Source organism: Pygocentrus nattereri, chromosome 26, assembly GCF_015220715.1.
Source record: "Pygocentrus nattereri isolate fPygNat1 chromosome 26, fPygNat1.pri, whole genome shotgun sequence".
Taxonomy (NCBI): Eukaryota; Metazoa; Chordata; class Actinopteri; order Characiformes; family Serrasalmidae; genus Pygocentrus; species Pygocentrus nattereri.
This window is the reverse complement of record NC_051236.1, coordinates 7,713,387-7,733,745: the sequence shown is the minus strand read 5'-3', so window position 1 is coordinate 7,733,745 and position 20,359 is coordinate 7,713,387. Positions and strand designations below refer to the sequence as shown.

Here is a 20,359-nt window from a genome sequence, read left to right as displayed (position 1 = left end):
ATTATTGCACCTATAAACCAAGGTTTTTGTTATAACCTTGTAATTAATATGTCATTACCAACCCACAGTATTTATATCAATATATCTAATTGTAAGACAAGATATATTGTCACTTCAGGTGAAGTTGCTTCAGCTGCTGCAGAGTAGTGAGAGTGCGTACATTGATTTCCAGCGGTTTACGCTCGGTGTCGTGTTTCATTGGCCATCCTAAGGTTTGATTTCCATCTTAACTCATCTTGAATGAGTCTCCGGTCATCATGGCAACAAATTCTGGGAAGAGAGCAACATCTGTGGTTGGTATAGTGTAGTGGGTAAAACCTCTGCCTTCTACACTGTAGATTGGAGTTCAATCCCCACCTTATAAAGGCAAGGAGTGACACTGAACATTTTGATGTTAGGTTTAGTTATTAAGATAAGATAATCCTTTATTAGTTCCACACCTGGGACATTCACAGTGTACGCTGTAGACTGGGGTTCAATCCCCCACCAGGGCAAGCACCTTACACTATACCATTAAGAGTCCTTGGGCAAGACTCCTAACACCGCCTTCGCCTACCTGTGTAAAATGATCAAATTGTAAGTCGCTCTGGATAAGAGTGTCTGCCAAAATGCTGTAAATATAAACCATAAATATATATGATCATTTTTCAGAATAAGGCTTTTGCATAAAGCACTTCGCAAACAGAAGTTATAGGTCTCTAAGGTCATGTGAGTTTCTGTAGTGAGCGTCATGCCCAAATTCAATCAACCTGAATAAAGACTGCTGATGAAAATGAGCCATCTAGCTAAATCTGGCCTATTTACTTTAAGAAATTGAAATTTATTTCAAAATATCACTATTTTTTTCATGACCAACATTACATATGAAAAAACCCAGTGGTGGTTATGGATAGTAAATAAAACGGCTCTATTCGTGTGTAGCCGTGGCAACCCCTGGTTCCTATCACCACCACTGTAAAGAAACCTGAGTTTGTAAGCTTCTCAATGAACCATTTCACATCAAACCACTCTGAACAATGACATTACACAGAACTTTTGAGAGATTGGTGGAATTCCCCTTTAAAGAGTTATTGACAGATAGTGTTGAGACTAATAGGCCTAGAGTTTTATATCTTTATATGAATCCTTTCTCACACATAGCTCATTGAAGCAAGCAGTGAAATGTTATCAAAAGTGCAGATTCTATTCTTTTAATCAACATTTTGTTTTAGTATATTAGGGAGGATATTCGATTATGATGTGAAGTTAATGAAAAGTTATTGCTGTGCATGCAGTCTTGCTTTGCAGAAAGAAAAAACATTTATTTACATTTCTGGCATGTTTTTGTCTTTTCTTGATAAACAGACACAAACATACAGAATGTGAACTCAGTATACAATCACTGGCCACTTTATTAGGTACACCTTGCTAGTAAAAGGTTGGACCCCCTTTTGCCTTCAGAACTGCCTTAATTCTTCATGGCAGACTTTCAACAAGGTGTTGGAAACGTTCCTCAGAGGTTTTGGTTGGTTATTTGAGTTCCTGTTGCCTTTCTATCATCTGGAACCAGTCTGCCCGTTCTCCTCTGACCTCTCACATCAACAAGGCATTTTCGTCCACACAACTGACCGCTCACTGGATATTTCCTCTTTTTCGGACCGTTCTCTGTAAACCCTAGAGATGGTTGTGTGTGAAAATCCCAGCAGATCAGCAGTTTCTGAAATACTCAGACCAGCCCACCTGGCACCAACAACCACGCCACGTTCAAAGTCACCTAAATTACCTTTCTTCCCCGTTCTGATGCTCGGTCTACACTTCAGAACGTTGTCTTGACCACCTCTACATGCCTAAATGCATTGAGTTGCAGCCATGTGATTGGCTGATTAGCCTTTTGTGTTAACAAGCAACTGAACTGAACTGTACCTAATAAAGTGGCCAGTGAGTGTAAGTTTCCCGTTCAAATTGTGTCATTCAACTTCCCAGTCCATACAGTCTATATATAGCCTACCTAATATATAGTGTACCTAATAAAGTGGCCAGTGAGTGTAAACGTAACCATTACTAACTATTTAGGCCTAAATCATTATGTAATTACATCTGAATAGGATTGGAAAACAACAATAGTAATTTGCTGCTTCTGAATGTTTGGGAGCTCCACCCACCTCAGTCATATAATTCAGAAGATCCGGGGCATTCATTGGAGAAAAAAAAACACCAGGTTTGGAACATTTTTGGTTTCTAATAGCAAAAACATTCATTTTTCCCACTGAGAAAAACGTTCCTTATTTCCTTATTTGGATACACACGTATACACATTTGTGACTACATGCATCCGAGGCCTACTGGCATTTTTATGGCATTGAGTTTCATAGCAGAAAATCATGCTGCTGATTCCGTTTCTTAAGTTCTAAACAAAACATGACAAGCATGAACTTCCTTTACGAGTAAATAAGCGCTGCTCTTTTTCATTTCACTCAGATCTGCTGTCGTACCTTCGTAATCGATGGTTCCATCTCCATCTTTGTCTGCCTCCTTCATCATCTGCTCTGCCTCTTCCTCATTCAGAGGCTCACCAGCATTCATCAACACATACCTGCAAAAGTAAAACATGTTTCTATAGAGTTTGTGTTTTTTTAAATAACAGCATTGAATTCATTGTTTCTGTGATGTCACAAAAAACACATTTACATATATCTCCATATATCTACATATTAGATGTGCTTATATAGCCTACAGCTGTTTAGCTCCGCCCATTCATATGAAGCTGTAAGGAGTGTTTCAGAGTGCTTTCTGACTGAGGCGCAATACAGGGTAGCCAATCAGAGAGGTCGTTTATCTCACATCAGTCTTAAAGGCACAGTAACAAAATCAGCCAGTTTAATTCTAAGGGATGAAGAGAGGTTGAAAAACGGTCATGTAATTAAAGAATTATGACTCTTTTTGGCACATAAAATGACACAAATATTATAAGTAGACCATCCATCCATCCTCAACCGCTTATCTGAGTCTGGGTCATGCTTACTGCGCCTGCAAAGTATAAAGCAGAAACCTGGAGTAGCACTTTTCTTTCACTTGCAGTTTCCACAGACCTATTGTGAAAAGACTGCTGTGACACTGAGTGATAGGAGCTTAAGTTAGACTCATTTACTTCAGTGTATTCCACTCGATGTAGCCCTTGGCCTCCTTATCGAACACTTTAAAGGCGGCTCGTAGCTCTGTGTCTTGGTTTTTAGTTCTTTCATGGTAAAGCGCCATGAGGCCCAGGAAGCTGTCACAGTTGAAGGCGCCTTTGCCTGTAAAAGTGAAAACAGAATATAAACAGATAAAACATGCAGTAACATCTCATGCGGAAACTCAGCTCTCCTAATAAACAGGCCTACAAAGTTTGTGAGATGAAAAGACCCAACAATATTTACAATATTTACAATATTTACGATATTTCAAATTTTCTGCAGGATTAAACCGTTAAGATGTATAAACAACAGGGCGTATAGCCGGAGTGGTTTGCTGTGAATTCTCTGTTCTAAGAGGTGGTGATAGGAACCAGACGTCTGAACAGTTAATGCCTCTAAACGCAATGTCACCGATAACATTTATACAAAATAGCTGCGAGACGTTGATTTATGGTAGTTATGCAATAAGATTTTGGCCTAAAATGTATCTTTCAGAATACATTAGTGGCGGAGGGGTACACGCCGCTTAAATAGTCTGTATTTTTACTTTTACATTTTTACTAAGATAATTAATCTGTTGATTAACACAATCTATTCATTTCAGAATTTCACCATATTATCATCATCAGCATTACATACACAAACTCACACGGGTAGGTTCACCTGTGGTTCTGGATTGTAAATAAAACAGCTCTATTTGTGTTGTAGTCATGGTGACATCTGGTTCCTATCACCACCACTGTAAAGAAGCTTCTCAGTGAACCATTTCACATCAAACTGCTCTGAACAATGACATTACACAGAATTTTTGAAAGGTTGGTGGAATTCCCCTTTAAGGAGTAAAGGCCTAGAGTTGAATATTTTTATCCAAATCATTTCTCACTTACAGCTCAGTGAGACAAGCACTGGAACGTTGCCCAAAGTGCAGATTCTACACTTTTAATGTTAGTATATTAGAGAAGGTACTTGGTTGTGATTTGAAGTTAAGGGGCAGTTAGGGGGCAGTCGTGGGCTGGAGGTTAGAGAACCAGCCTAACTTTTAATGTTAGTATATTAGAGAAGGTACTTGGTTGTGATTTGAAGTTAAGGGGCAGTTAGGGGGCAGTCGTGGGCTGGAGGTTAGAGAACCAGCCTAACTTTTAATGTTAGTATATTAGAGAAGGTACTTGATTGTGATTTGAAGTTAATGGGGCAGTTAGGGGGCAGTTGTGGGCTGGAGGTTAGAGAACCAGCCTAACTTTTAATGTTAGTATATTAGAGAAGGTACTTGATTGTGATTTGAAGTTAAGGGGCAGTTAGGGGGCAGTCGTGGGCTGGAGGTTAGAGAACCAGCCTAACTTTTAATGTTAGTATATTAGAGAAGGTACTTGGTTGTGATTTGAAGTTAATGGGGCAGTTAGGGGGCAGTTGTGGGAAGTTGTGAGCCGACAATACATGACTGAGTTGCCCCTGAGCAAGGCGCCTAACCCCCTAACTGCTCCCCGGGTACTGAGTACAGGGCTGCTCACTGTCTGGGCAAGATGTACAGATGGGTTAAATGCAGAGGTGAAATTTCCCCGCTGTGGGACTAATAAGGGTCTCTTAATCTTAATGAAAAGTTTTTCTTGTGTATGCAGTGTTTTCTAGAAAGAAAAGGGCATTTCTTTATATTTCTGCCATGTTTTTGTCTTTTACGACAATCAGACACAAAGATCCAGAATGTGAACTCAGTATAAACGTAACCATTACTAACGATTCAGGCCTAAATCATTATGTAATTACATTTGAATAGAACTGGAAAACAACAGTAATAATTTGCCCATGTGCAGAGCTGCTTCTGAATGTTTGGGAGCCCCACCCACAACTGTACACTCAGAAAATCATATTAGTCATTAAAACATAAAAATATTCATATTTAAAATGTGTTTTGATAATTACTAATTACATTCATGCTTAATGCTACACACCTTTTCAGACTTTTTTTTTAAGATTTGCTGGTTTCTTTTCAAGTGAAGCTGAAAGATAAATAAACCTTACAACCTCACTTGAAAAGAAACCAGCAAATCTTTTAAAAAACAAAATACAAAGAAAAAAAATCACGTGTAAATTCAGGGGTTAGAGTTCGAGACACGTCCCACAGTATGTGCCCTGTCAATGATGATGTTGTGTGTATTTAGCTCATCACTACTTTTATTAATGCTTTGGGTTTAAATCGATCAAAATGTAATCCTTGTAAACACCTTAAGCCGGATTACGTCTTTGCTTTTGGGGGATTTTTTTCTTTATGTTATTTGTTTGTTTGTTTGTTTGTTTACTGTAGGGCTGCAGTGTGAATTCAGTTTTGAATTTCGGATTTGATTCAGCAGAATGGCCTGCAGACAGAATGTAAACTGAAAGTAAATGCAACCCATTATTAACCATTTAGACCTAATTAAGATCAAATAAATGAAAATAAAAGTACGGACATCAACAATGCCATCTTATGATTGTTCTGAAGTCATATCGCCTGTTTTATTGAGCTTAAAAAGACATAAAGCACAAAGCGTAAAATCTTGCACAGGCCACATTTTACGTTGAAGGCTTTCCAATATGATAAATTCAGCAAATAAACAGTGATTGTGCATCACAGTGAGCAGAAGTGCGCTCAGCGTAGAGGACCTGTTAAATCACTCTCACTCAGAAAATCAACCTACTTGACCTGGGTGCCCAAACTTTTGCAAGCCACCATGTTGTCAGTAGAGGTGATCCAGCTGTTTCTCCACACAGCCAGCAGAGGGCGTTGACTGCTTTATAAAGGGAGAGCTGCAGCCACTCTGTGTTGACTGGCGCCCTCATGCGGTCGCAGCCTCACTCACAGCTCTCATCCCGTTTAATCCTCTTATGGGTCCCTGTTTACCAAACTCCATGTGAAGGGTGCTCAAATTAACTGGCTGACATCTAAAGTGCTGGGGGCAAGAGTGGAGAGCGTAAGCCGCAGATATAGTGACATTAAAAAAAGGAAAAGTAAATTACTCTGCTTTGGGCTTGTGGTTTATTCAGCGGCCGAGTAAAGCGGATTTAGCCCTGCACTGTATCACAGCCGTGTCAGATGCACAGATGCACAGATGAACCGATGCGATTATTTATAATGCTGCTGTAATAATGTTGTTTCTTTGTCCATTATTAGTGTTATTACTCCACCCAGGCGTTTACACTGATATTATGTTAGAAATACTTTGTATTACATTACATTATTTAAGATTAAAGTCAACTATTTTGAGATTTTCAAAGCATTAATTCAATTAATGTCTAACACAAAAAAAGCTAAAACTCTTACATACCTGCTGGTTTATTTAGTTTATATGTATATTTATGTACTTCCATATTGCTGTTGTCAGGACAAAACGTCGTATCTCTTTACTTTTAATGTAAATCAGTGAAACCAGACGTTTCCTTTGGTCCATTCATTGTGAAATTTATAGACAATGTATAGGGTCACAGGCCAATAAATGGAGATACAAGATGTTTTATATATATATATCACTGTTTTTGGGAGAAAAACAAATATTTTATATATATTTGCCACATTTGTCATTTTTCAGTTTTTGAACATTTTGAATTTTCATAATTTGGAAATGGCTGTTATCCTTTATATTGTGTGTAAATTATGTGATGAATGGACAAAAAAACAGCCTAAAATGACTTGGAAGAACGTCTGTGCGTGTGTGAGTGTGTGTGTGTGTGTGTTTGTGCCTGTGTGTGTGTGTGCGTGTGTGTGTGTGTGTGTGTGTGCGCGTGTGTGTGTGCCCATTTCCCATGCTTTTTTAAAAGAAATGAGTTTAATGTAGTTTGTAAAGATTGTTAGTTTTAAAACATATCATTCAATTTGGAAACTAAGCTGCAAAAACAGCCCATTTTGAATACACTGATTTTGTGATGTCACAAAAACCAACAGTTTCATATACTTCCACCTTCAGACAACAGCGGTTTAGCCCCACCCGCTCACACTGAACTTATACAGAGCCTGTGGGCCTGGACTGCATTTTGAATGCAGCAATACAGGACAGAGCTGATTAACATACATCAGTCTTAAAGGCACAGTAACAAAAGCGGTGTTTAACCCTTAGTGATAAAGAGTGGCTGGAAAATGCTCATGAGAAAATCATTATGACTGTATTATAAGTGGATTTCTGAGGGGAAATAAAATGGAAAAGTATAGGATACGGACCTTTTCAAAATCAGATGATTCAGAGGCAGGAAAAGTCATTGGATTGTGACGGAAGATAACAGAAAATAAGGGTTTATTCCTTTTAAATGGTTTGATATGATGAGTTTAATATGACCAAGGATGTGAACCAACAGTCCCACTTTAAACTCACCATCTTTGTCGACGTCTTTGGCCATCTTGCTCAGCTCTCTCTTTGTTGGGTTGATTCCCATCAAACTCATCAGCCTCTCCAGCTCCTGCGTCTTCACGTCTCCGTTCCCCTCTTCATCAAACATTTCAAACACGCCCTTATACTCAGTGATCTGCTCCGGGGTCAGCTTGCTTGCCTCGAAAGGGGACAACACTTACTGTAAATGGCGTATCTGCCAGATCATCTTAATATAAAGGGGAATTCCACCGGTTTCTCAATCACTGCATTGAACGATTGCACTGATTTTTCTGCATAATTCAGTTTGTGAGATGTAAACGAAGTCATTCAGTGCGGTTTGATGTGAAATGGTTTGTTCTAGGGAAACCTTCAGAGTCAGAACTGTTCACAATGGGCGTGATAGGAACCAGATGACTGAAGAGTTTAATGCCTATGAAAGCTCCTTCACGGAAATGGTTATGAACTCATATTGTTTTAAATCATTTTTTGGCCTAATTTTATATACAAGCAGGGTGGTGTAAAGTAAAATAGGACCCAAAGAAACCAGATTTTTCCAGATTTACCACTGTTTTATTACCATCAACATTACATATGTTCACAGATTGGGTAGTAAACATGGCTATATTTGCGTTGTTGACATCGTGACCACTGGTTCCTATCGTCACCACTGGAATAGCATCCAGTTTGAAAACAATTGAATTATGCAGAATTTTTGAAAAATTGGTGGAATTCCCCTTTAAATATCGCACATAAGACATGGGATGTAATTATTACATATAGTGAGTGCAGCCCATCTCCTGAAGGTCTAATTTGCTTGATGTTCCTATATGGTTAAACTTGCCATGCCACTGCATGCTGAGGAATTTTACACAGTAAAGGCATCTGCATGAAGAAAATATCAGAGGAAAAATAAAAATTTGCTCACTATGATCCATAAATCTATTTTTCCACCACATATTTAAGTTTACCAGAGGAAATTTTAGAACTGTAAAGCATTAAAATCACAGTGACTGTAAAAACACAGTATGTTCCTGTAATTTAAAGAGAGCAGAAGGTATAAAACTGAAGATATGCATATGCATATAATTGGAATTACACTGCATGATGGTAATGGTTGTGAAGGTCAGTTCAGTTAGCAGTAGTTTGTACAGAGTGGTGGGCTAGACCAAATTTATCATTACAAAATACATCACACATGCTTGTGAACATGTTATGGATTTCATGAACACTGATCAGTTGCATGTTTCCTTACAGAGAGGACATCATTTGTCTTATTTAATTAACCTTTTTAACTCCTTGAGACCACCGGTGGTTCCAAATGCACTTGGTCATGTTCTTCATAACGTTCATATTTCATAAGCTCCATTCAGAAGCTGGGCGTCGTATGAGGCTTTAGCTCTTCTCTCCAGTCTAATAGACGGTGATGTCATTTTAAACCCTTATAATAAAAGAAGCTGAACTTTGTTTTTCTACTGAAAGTCGAGCCGTTTTTCCCCAAATCTGGGCTCTAAACTATAAACAGACGGCGTCTCTTCAGTGATCTGCTCTGGAAACATCACTTTTAGAAAATAACACAAGAACATCTGAGATTTTTGGCTTTCAGCAGTAAATTGTAAGCATAGAGCAGTATGTGTGATCATTTTCTGTTCATTTGAGGGGGACATTTACATTAATTCATTTAAAACAAAAATTTCCATTTATTTTATGCAGTTACCGAATAATTTTGCCTTACGGTTTGGTCGTGTAAATTCAGGTGAACGAACCAAAATATACCCTGGAGAATAAGAGGTTAAAATTAGCTCGGCACATTATGTGAAACCCTGAATAAAATTACTGTATTGATCAATTTTAATTGTATTTTTTTTTATGTGACCCTGTTGGGGTGTCTTTCTTAATCAAACCCTACAAAGAAATACTAAATATCATAATGCAGATCATATATCACATAACATGAAAATACCTTAAAGTACTGTGCTTCTGATTTGACGTAAGAATGGACATGAGCTCCCAGAATTCATAGCAAAATACAATAACAGACTGTAATTTTAGAAAATATATAAAATATATATGTGTTATATAATTCTACACTGTTAAAATTGAAGGTACATTTTTTGTCCACCAAGGTGCAAACAATGTAAATGTTCCCTCAAAGGTACAGCAGTGGTTTTCAGGTCAGATTATGAACCTTAAATAAGTTTTTCCAGGTGAAAAGTTCATATTTGTACTTTTTCATAACCAAATATTTTAAAACGGAACAGTAAAATAAAAAGCCTGGAGAAGAGGCGGAGTGTGGCATCAGTACAGCTTAGAAAACATCATTTAAATGGATTATGGTAAAATATACAACCTTATGCTCTTAAAAAAGATGGTTCTTCAAGGGTTCTTAAGTAAAGAAAATGGTTCTATATAGAACCATAACACTCAAAGAACCCTTTGCATAATTTGCATGAGAAAGTGCTTTAGATGGTTCTAGGATCTTTTTCGAAATTGCTCTATATAGCACTAAACAGAGTTTTTCTAATGTTACAAGCTCATGTTGTAGCAATATCAGAACTCTTTTTGGTGTTCTACAAAACCCTTTTCAATAAGGTTCTATGTAGAACCATACACATGACTTTCTCCATCATTATGAAGAACCCTTTCTCAATGCAAATAACTCTTTAGTCATGCAAAGGGTTCTTTGAGGGTTCATGGTTTTATATAGAACCATTTCCTTTACTAAAGAACCCTTTGAGAACCATCTTTTTTAAGAGCGCAGGTAATGAAAGCTTCAGGAAAAAACTCACCATTTTGTCAGGACTCTGAACTGGAAGCTTCTGCATCCACTGGTCAAGTGCTGTGGAGACTCTATCCAGAAAATGGTAGATGATGTTATGTTAAATTCTCCCTCGAGACTTTTGCACACTTTTACACGCACCATTTATGGTATCCTAAAGATTTTCTCCACTTGAGGGACCATCTGCCCTGCTCCTCTCTGAGTGTATTGGATTTCAGTCTTTATTAATGGCAGAAAATGAAGACTAAGGTGGGCTCTAATAAAGAAAGCGCATATGAGAACACTATAGTGTGATCAGCTGAAATACTGTGTCTGAAAAAGCTCGCGTACGTCTTCATTCCTCTTTGGGATTCAGTAACTTTTCAGCTATGGCACTTTCAGCAGGTGCTTCAGGCTACTTGGTCCCATGTGAACATCAGCAGACCAAATAAAGGGATGTGCACCATTAGGCTTCTATTTTCAGTTCACAACAACTGTGGCTGTCATTAGGGATTCTGGATTATTCCACTACAATAATTGTAAGTGTTGCATGCAGCCAAGTGTCTCACGTTTGGTCTCTTTGGTGGATAGCTAGACATGAGACACTTCAGGACAGGACTGTTTGACCCCTGATCCTGGAGGCCTGCTAAGTTAAATGAATTCCCTGCAAAATCACTTAAGAAAACTTACTACATTTCTCGGTTGACAGACACGCTATGGCCCAATCACATTTCTTCTTACTACCCCTACCCCTTGTTTTCGAGTGTCATCCTAACCCCTTGGAACTGAATTACAAGGGGTAGTGGTTGAAATCTTGCCCTATGAAATATGGCCCTCAAAAACAAACTGCTTCATTAACAGCTACTAGTGCTGCTCTGTAGGCGACCCGGTCCGACTTCAGTGACAGCAGAGAAGGGATTTAGTGGATTTTGGCTTTAGTCACATTTAGGGCATCATATGCTTTCAAATAGGGGGAAGAAGACAGTTATTTGTTATCGCCCTCCGCTAATTCTTTGGTGATGCGAAGCTGAAGTCAGATATTCACCGGCTTCTTGTTTGAATGTTAGCTAACCTAGCTAGCTACCGAGACATTAGCGTGCTATTAGCGATGTTTGTGATTGTTATGAAGAAAAGGACCATAATACATTCAAACGACATTAAGGTAATACAATGATTATCGCAATTTTTAATGGAGAAAATACTTAATTTTGGTCTCTTGTTCAGCCATTTTGCTGTTTTTTCTTTTCTTCTGATCACCGTTTGGAGTGTGGCTCTGAAAGGCCTCCATTAGGAGGGCCATGTAGCCCTAACACTTCACCCTGCGCCTCTATCTCAACAAATATTGGGACACCCTAACCCTAGGCGTGAAGAGAGGGCTAAGTGGTTGGGGTGAAATGGGACTGGGATGCTCATCCAGCATTTCTTCTGAAACCAAGGGTATTAATAGGGAGTTTGTCCCCTTTTGCTGCAGTAACAGCCTCTACATTTCTGGGAAGACACTAGGTGTTAGAACATTGCTGTGAGGATTTGATTGCATTCAAGGACAAGAGGATTAACGAGGTCAGATACTGGTGTTGGATGATCAGTTCTGGATCACAAACTCCATTCCAGCTTATCCCAAAGGTGTTGGCTGGAGCTCCATCACTCCAGAGAACACAGCTCCACTGCTCCACAGCCCAATGCTGAGGGGCTTTATACCCCTCGGGCTGACACTTGGCATTGAGCATAGTGATCTTAGGCCCATGTGCAGCTACTCCAGAGCGTCCCATTCTACTGATTCCATTGATGAGTGCTTATCTATGGAGGTTAGAAGATGTGTGTTTAATTGACTCATGCATCAGCAATGGCTGCACCTTCAAGTGGCTGAATTCACTCATTAGAATGGCTGTCTGGATACTTCTGGGAAAAGTGTGAACTGCTTGGTTGAACCAGGAGTATCTGAGCACGTCTCAGCACGCTTTAGTCTTTAACGGTCCTGCACATTATGCTGACGTTTGATTTGATTGATGACATACATTTTTCAGTCTGTGCTTGACTTTAATTGCGTAGCTTGTTCGTTTGAAGGACAATGCCACATTTTTCAAAATTTCAGCATAGTTCATACAGGGATGGTTTGATGTGAAATGCCCATTATAGAGAATCTTACAAACTCAGATTTTCTTCACAGTGGTGATAAGAAACTGGGGTCATCCATACAATGACGTTTTATTACCATCCAAATGACCAGCGAACCTTCACATATCCTCTGAGTTTCTATAGGCGATGTTAATGATGGTAAACTAGTGGTAAATCTGGGGAAAAAAAGTTTTCTGCTGACTATTCTGCTATACCTTGCCCTGCATGTACAGTGCTGTGAAAATGTTTTTGCCCCCTCCTGATTTATTTTATTTTTGCATCATTTGTCACACTGAATTAGATAGATAGACAGACAGACAGACAGATACTTTATTGATCCCGAAGGAAATTTCTTCAACATCTTCAAAACATCTTCAAACTTAACTTTAAATGACACAAACACAACCTGAGTAACCACAAAGAACAGCATAGTTTTTAAAATATCAAGATATCAATTCATTTATTTGAAGAAAAAGTTATCCAACACCAACCGGCCCTGTATGAAAAAGTAATGGGCCCTTTACCTTTATATTCACATTTACAGCATTTAGCAGACGCTCTTAACCACAGCAACTTACAAAAGTGTTCTGTTGTCGATGTTGATACGCAGAGAAAAAGAAAGACAAGAATTAAACATAGTGCAATACAACATATTTCAATAGGTTCTTAACTCAGTGCTCAAATAAGTGCTGTATAAAGAGACGTCCTCAGTCTGCGTTTGAAGACCGCCAGAGAGTGTGCTGTTTGGACAGGCAGTGGGAGTTTGTTCTACCACCTGGGTGCCAGCACATAGAAGAGCCTTGAAACTTGTCCATGACTCTTGAGGGATGGCAGGGCGGGCCGAGCTGTACTTGAAGCTCAAAGGGTTTCGAGTTATGTTGGAGTTTGAGTTTTGACCACTGCCATTAGGAAGGAAGGGACTGGTCCATTTTGGCTTTGTAGGCATCAGGGTTTTAAATCTGATGCGTGCAGCTACAGGAAGACAGTGAAGGGAGCACAGCAGAGGAGTTACTCCGTCAACCCGTTAACCAAATGTATTTAGTTCATAATTGGAATCGGTGGATCCCGGCTTGATTGCTGTTAGCCCTGCTGAACCTAAACGTGATTTAAATATAACCTTTCCAGCAATGTGAAATAGGCTAAAAGGTCCCAACAAGCAGCACACTGTGATCAAAGGAAGTTCAAGAAGAGATGAAATATGAAAATCAGTCTTGAAAGGGTTACGAAGCCATTTCTAGCACTCTGAGGCTCCAGCGAACCACAGCGAGAGCCATTATCTCCAAATGGAGAAAACTTGGAACAATGGTTAATGTTTCCGGAAGCGGCTGGCCTACCAAAATTCCTCAGAGAGCACAGCTACGGCTCATCCAGGAAGTGAGGAAGAGAAGAACCAAGACAAACATCAAAGGAACATGACGGCTCGCTCGACTCAGATAAGGTTTATAATATCACCATTAGACAGAGACATAAACGGTCTCCTGAATGATCGAACTGAGATGCAGAAACGCTCAGGAACATACGTTTTGGATAATCTAAACTGTTTGAATCATTATGCATTAATTTATTCATTTTTTCTTCCAGTGTTCAGGTGCGCTCCTGAAAAAGGCTTTTCAAGGGTTCTTTGTAAAAGGAACGGTTCTATTTATAACCATGAGTTCTACATACACTTAAAAAGGATAGTTCCTTAAGGGTCCTGTAAGCATGCAAATGGTTCTTTGAGTGCTCATGGTTCAAGATACGACCACTGTCTTTACTAAAGAACCCTTAAGAACCGTCTTTTTTAAAGAGTTTCAATCCATTTCATGTTTTAAAGGTTCTTTGCTTGGTGCAATGGTTCTTCAGATTGATGGAGAATTTGTTATATATGGTTCTATACAGAACATTTTTTAAAATGGCTTTATATAGCAGCAAAAAGGTTCTTCTGTTGTTACAAGCTTGACATTTTGGTGCTATATAGAACCATATACAACAGTGTCTCCATCGATCTGAAGAACCATTTCAACAGGCAAAGAACCATTTAAGCATGAAATGGTTCTAAATAGATCTCGTGTTTCCGAATAGAACATTCCCTTTACTAAAGAACCCTCTTTTAAGAGTGTATATAGAACTCTCGGTTCCAAATAGAAGCACAATTTAATAAAGAAGCCTTGACGAACCATTTTATAGAGTGTACATGGCACTCCTGGTTCTAGAAAGAACCATTCCCTTTTTATACAGCCCTTGAAGAACCAGCTTTATATGAGTGTACATAAAACTCACGGTTCTAAAAAGAACTGTTCCCTTTAATATAGAACCCCTGAAGAAACAACGTGTTAAAGAGTGTATGCAGAACTCACGGTTCCAGATAAAACAACTGCGTTTACTAAAGAAGTCCTTGAAGAACCATTTTTAAAGAGCGTAAATAGAACTCATGGTTCTGAAAACAATCAACCCTTTCATTGAAGAACCCTTGAAGAACCCAGCTCCACCGAGAGTGTGAGACTGGTGGCCTGTGGCGCTGCTGGTGCGTAAGCGCGCTGCTGCTGCGGCGTGGGGTTTCCCGAGGCGCACTGCAGGGTCACCGCGCCCATCTCGTTGTCTGATGGCCGGATGAGAAGCGAGCTGGAGGAGAGCGCTCCTTCAAGGAAGGCAACGGGAAGTGGCGACCGACGGATTTATACGGTGCCCAAATCTTGCCCGCGGACCTCAATGACTGGCGTTCTGCATCGCACTTTAACTCTTCTGCTTCAGACTCTTCCAGAATCGCGTTAATTTCAGCCTCCGGAGCGAGTTATTTTCTGAAAGCTGGACTCGTTTTGTGAAGACTGGCTGAGGCTAGTTAGCGAGCTAGCTCGTCTTGTCCGTTGATGCGTGGATTTGACAGCTGCACAGTCGTGTTTTTTCGGTCAATGCCATATAAAACAAGGCCAGCTACGACTGAGTACAGGTATGTCGGATGATACGTGTGTCGTGTTGGGGAAGGAGGTGAAGTATTTGTCGCTGGACAGCGGCGTTTTGTCGGTAGTAATGACTGGGTTGTTGTGTGATGAACGGGGGGAGGGGGAGGTGGGGTAACGTTAGCTTAGCTGGAGGTAGGTTAGCGGACCCATTTACATACAGACAAAAAGGATAGGGAAATGATCCACAGCCGTTCGCCTAACCGCACATTCAAACAAATTACGTTACTAGCTGTCCGCCCTCAACACTAGTAAGCTTCATCCGTGGTTTGTGTAGAAAGCTGGGCGCTAGCTGCTCCGAGGAGTAGCTGGCTGGCAGCAGCTTCTTAAAAGTGAATATTCTTTTTCAGCGAGGCTGAAGTAGCGTTAGGCTTTTTCCTCGACAGCTTCTTCTGCCAGTTTTTCGTTCCACCATAAATGCTTCAGCCGTCACATTCAACCACCTACAAGACGTCTGAATGCAACTGCTGAACTGTTTAAGGTGGAACGGAAAATCCGACCAAGAGCCAACTTCAGCCCTGTAACGTTGCTAGCTAGCGGTGGGTTTCCAGGCCTCCGCTTCTCGCTGCAGTTGTTTTTTCATGCTCGGTTGTGGATTAAGATACGGCAGATTAAAAATGAGCTTATCGTGGGCAAGCGTAGTTTAAAATCAGATTATTTCACTCCCTCATTTATAATTATTTCGCGTTTACTGTGAGATGTGAGGACTCCTCCGTGGCTTGGAAGTCTACTAACTAGCTAATTAGCTACTTTAGGAGGCAGCTAACTTGGCTAGCTTAAGTCCATTGGCGTAACGTTATTGGCTGTTTTTGCACCCAAAACTAGGCAGAGTTTGTGATTTGAGGTACACTTTTAAAACCATACACGGCAATCTGTCAGATCACATCTGTTGTTCGGACCCGTCTTGTGTTTCAGATGTTTTAATCTCGCTCTCTTCAACAATATAGCTATTAATTTCAGCTAGCGCTGGCTGGTTAACGTTAAGATAGCTGGCTAGCGGTCAAAATCCGGCGGGGTGGGTCGGCCCCGTCTCTAACAGATTTCACAGATATGCCTTCCACTTTGACAGGTAACCTATCGCTGACGGTAAATCTGCGGATTCATACTATTTTGAGTCGAGCCGGGCTGTTAGTTAACCCAGTGTTAACGTATATCTGCAGTAAAGTTAACCCCGTTAGCTTTATTAGCCTAAGCGGCGTTATCCTTATCGAATTAAGCAAGCACCTCTGCTTTTAACTGCAGTTTAACGAGGTAACCTAATTGGATTTTCCTCGAGAAACTTCACCTCATTCGGAGCTCATTTGCTGGCAGAAACGTCTAACGGGCCCTTTCCCGAGTGCAGCTAACAGTTAGTGTTGGCTACAGCGCGGGTGGTGGTGTCATTTTCGATATTTCGACCTCGAAATTGTCACCGTTCTTGATAACGATAGTAACGCTGGGCTGCGGCTTTCGTGCCGAGAGCCTTCCGACTGGGTGCGCTGAGAGTAACGCTAACGTTGGCCTCAGCAGACCGATTTGAAGGGCCGTAGTTGCCGGTATATTTTAAGCAGCCCTCGCTCCTCTCATAAACGACGACATATCAGTAAAATGTGGCGTTTAATCGTGTCGTTAGGAGGTTTGCCGCGCATGTGTTTCCTCCTTTCTTGGACTCGGTAACCAGCACTGGTGAATAAATGAAACCGATCAATGGATCCTTCACTGTAGGGCCCAAGAAGCGGCTGCGAACAAGATGGCGTTTGGAGCTCTTTCTCGTCGGCTTCCCTCTCTGCAAGATATTAGCATGCCATTGATTTAGCCCACAGGAAGGGCCGGGGAGAGAGTCTTGCTCCTTCTGTCCTTTCATAGCTCGTTTTTGCCTTCCTGTTGCTAAATATTGTCACTCGTTTGCAGTTTCTTTGCAGTCCAGAGACCCGTTTGAATGTGGTCAGCTACGAGAAGAGCGTTTAATATCGTGTAACGTGTTCACTTGGAGATGAAGTCTTCTGATGGATTGAAACAGCTGTGTCCTTAGACATGGACCACTCAAAGTGGGCCCATTGTCAGGGCTACTGTAGGCAGCAAACCTGAAATTAATGCTCCCTGTGAGCTGATGGAACCACATAGGGCTGGGCAGGATGACAGTATGTATCGTTATCATTAATAATTGTCACTGTACGATACCGAGTGTTTTTCTGAACATTTTTTTGGAGATTGTCTGTAGTTGTCACTGACCAGCTACCTGTTTCGTAGTAAGGAGAGCAAAATTTGTCCCATTTTACTCGATTTGGTGCAACACAAAATGCAAAATGTTGAATAAAAATAATTAAGGTCACAGTTTTGATGGTGATTTTTCAAAATGTAGCCCTGCTGGTTCTTATTTATCCATTGCAACTGATCAGATTTCTGAAACAGTAAATATTATGAAACATAGTGTATCGTAAAAATTTCTTGAAATATTGCAATTGAATATTTTTGCCGTATCACCCACCTCTAGTACCAAAATGGCATTTGGCTCTAACTACATTTGGCTTTCAGCAGTGCTGAGCAATACATGGTCTGTACCTGTTAGACATGGCCTATTAGTATGGATGGATATTGGTATCAGGCTGATATAGGCACAAAATGCTGAGTGGGATATTATAGGGAGAAGGATGAATCCATTCCAGTCCTGTAACAAATCTGTCCTGAAATAGCACTTGCTGGCACTTTGTGATGTGATGTGATGTTGTTGGGTGTTTTTCTTCCTTTGGGCCAGTAGAGCCTATTTTTAGATGCTCATCTCAGATGAGGGGGGGGAAAACTACATTCTAAGAAAAAGTATTGGATCTGTGTTGAATCTGCAGATATTAAAGGCTTTGAGACTATCTACAGTCCATAATACTAACATACTGTGGTGTTGATTTCCAGTTTTAGTGGTATTTCTAGCAGTATTCTTGATGGATGTTGAGCATCACATTATAAATCATGCCCATAAACTAGCAGTGTCCCTGTTGCCAAGCAGCTTGTTTGTAGTGTTTTTTTTTCTTTATTTTGTGCAATGCATATCATTTACTGTTTGCTTGAGATTTTGAATGAAGTTTAAAATCCACAAAAATAAGCAAACATCTATTTCCCTTAGCATTTACTCTTGATGGGTGTACACGGTGGGAGAAGGAGGGGAAACATAATATTGGTTAATTTTATTTTTCTTGTCCCAGTAGTGCACAGTGACAGGATCTAAAGTTGTAAGATGTTTTAGAGGTTGGTTATTGTCAACTTTTCAATTGGCAATAATTTTGTCTTTTAAAGTGGCCTGGCACATGAGCTGTCAGGGTAAATAAGATGCATTCTGGTACCAGGTTGAGTTTAAAAATCTCATGATACTGTGATTATATTCAGGAAATATTGTAATATTGAACATTGACAATGTTGTACAGCACTAGGCAGAAGGTAATGGATACAAGGCATTCAGCATCATGCTGGCCCTAAAAGTATTTGGTCGGTGTATGAATGAATATGCATATGATTATTTTTTTCATTCGTCTTTTGATCATTTTTGTGCTATTCTGCTTTTGAGGGCAAATATTGCAATGCAGACAATGCTTGTCATGCAATAGTGTTCTGTGAAACTGAATTTAAGGACAAATTTCGTTTTAAAGTGTGAAAATGTGCTGTAGTTTCTCATGACCGATTCTGATTAGTTAATAGTGGGGAAATTGTTAGCTTAGTCACTGTTGCAGTACAAATGGCATTATTTGCGCTTCATGATGACAAACTGAACTAAAAAAGATCAATTACCTATTTTAAAAAAAGACGTCAACTAAAGTGCTGCGTTTTAAAGTAAGAGAAAACTGGTTGTCAGGCAAAATAAATAATTTGTAATTATGTTGTGACATGGAACAGGTGTAGTAACAGCATTCAAATACAGCACAAGTGCATTTAGCTGGCTCAGGTCATTTACATCATAAATTACCACACAGATCAGCCAAAATCAAAAAGTAAAAAAAAAATGGGATTATGATTTGGCTGCATTGCCCTGGAGTAAAAGAAATTGGGCTTTACTTGTAAAACACATGACAGACTGGAAGGGCTTCTGAGGCATGTCTAGTGTTGCCTAAAATGTAAACATATCTGTTCCATAACATGGACAATTAAATGAATCCAGTATTATTTAGGAGAGTGATTAAGTATTTGGATACTTATTCAGAAATGCCAATGCGTTAGCAAAGCCTGTAAAAATGCTTTTTGAGGTGACCCTAATTTTAAGCATTTCTGGGTTACTGAAGTCACACCTACATTATTTTTAATCGCTCTCTTTCTGCTTGAAATGTATAACCATTCTGAAGCATCTAACCAGTCACAGTGAGAACTAGTAAAACTAAACTACAGCCTCTGTGCTGTGGGGTTAGTTTTAATGTGGTGTTAAAACATTTGAGATCAAGTGAGAATTCTGTCCCTCTGCTATATCAGTTCAGAATAGTTAAATGTTTTTGTCACAGATTCGTATTTAAAATCTATTTGTTTTATTATGCTGATGATCGTAGTTCTATGTTGTGGACAAAAACAAATTTGTTAGTCTGGCTTATTTTCACTAATCATGGATCAGTATTGAAGAGCTTTTTTATATATTTAGACTGGAAAAAGCTCATAAGGTTCAAATCACAAAGTACTGCGTTGAATAAAATTGTTTGCCATCAGTTTACCAAGCTGTGCTTGTTACTACTTATTCTCATTGCCCACATTTGTATTACTTTTGGCTGATTTATTCTCAAACAGTAAGTTCTCGAAACAAAGTTTAAATTTTTGTTTGTAGCATATATGTTGCTTGTATTTAAATAAAAAAGTGGTTATATGCATACACCACCCTATTTCTTAAAGAAGGAATAGATACCATTAGATGTATTGGAAGATCCTCTAAATGCACATGAAATACATTATAGTATATTCTATATAATATATTCAGTATATTAATTGTAGTGCATTGTATTGCTTGATACAGTTGCAAAACTGAAATAAAAGCACTCTAAAATGAGGTGAATGTGCAGTCAGAAGTGCAATTTCCATTAAGCAATCAGTCCAAATCAAATCAACAGATGTGGTCAGAATGGT

At 39.5% G+C, this 20,359-nt stretch overlaps 2 protein-coding genes across 2 annotated transcripts in view; one reads left to right on the top strand and one right to left on the bottom strand.

Moving 5' to 3' along the window:
• Positions 1–200: 200 nt before the first annotated feature.
• Positions 201–14,926, bottom strand: LOC108433658 (calglandulin). The gene is made up of 5 exons (XM_037534750.1): positions 14,825–14,926; positions 7,490–7,664; positions 3,128–3,272; positions 2,472–2,572; positions 201–270 (listed from the first exon to the last, which is right to left on the bottom strand). Exons 1-5 carry the CDS (start codon positions 14,924–14,926, stop codon positions 227–229), a joined length of 567 nt encoding a protein of 188 aa, XP_037390647.1. The 3' UTR covers positions 201–226.
• gnb1b (guanine nucleotide binding protein (G protein), beta polypeptide 1b) overlaps positions 14,885–20,359 on the top strand; it is a 25,503-nt gene continuing 20,028 nt past the window's right edge. The window contains exon 1 of the mRNA XM_037535163.1: positions 14,885–15,282. The gene's annotated coding sequence lies outside the window, so the exon portion shown is untranslated. The remainder of the gene's footprint in view (positions 15,283–20,359) is intronic.

Bases quoted from the DNA above. Each gene is read 5' to 3' on its own strand.
- LOC108433658 (XM_037534750.1), bottom strand. From the start codon at position 14,926: ATGGGCGCGGTGACCCTGCAGTGCGCCTCGGGAAACCCCACGCCGCAG. The intron at 7,665-14,824 runs GTGGAGCTGGGT...TCCCCTTTCGAG, and splicing joins CCACCAGTCTCACACTCTCG to GCAAGCAAGCTGACCCCGGA. The intron at 3,273-7,489 runs GTGAGTTTAAAG...TCACTTTTACAG, and splicing joins CAAAGACGTCGACAAAGATG to GCAAAGGCGCCTTCAACTGT.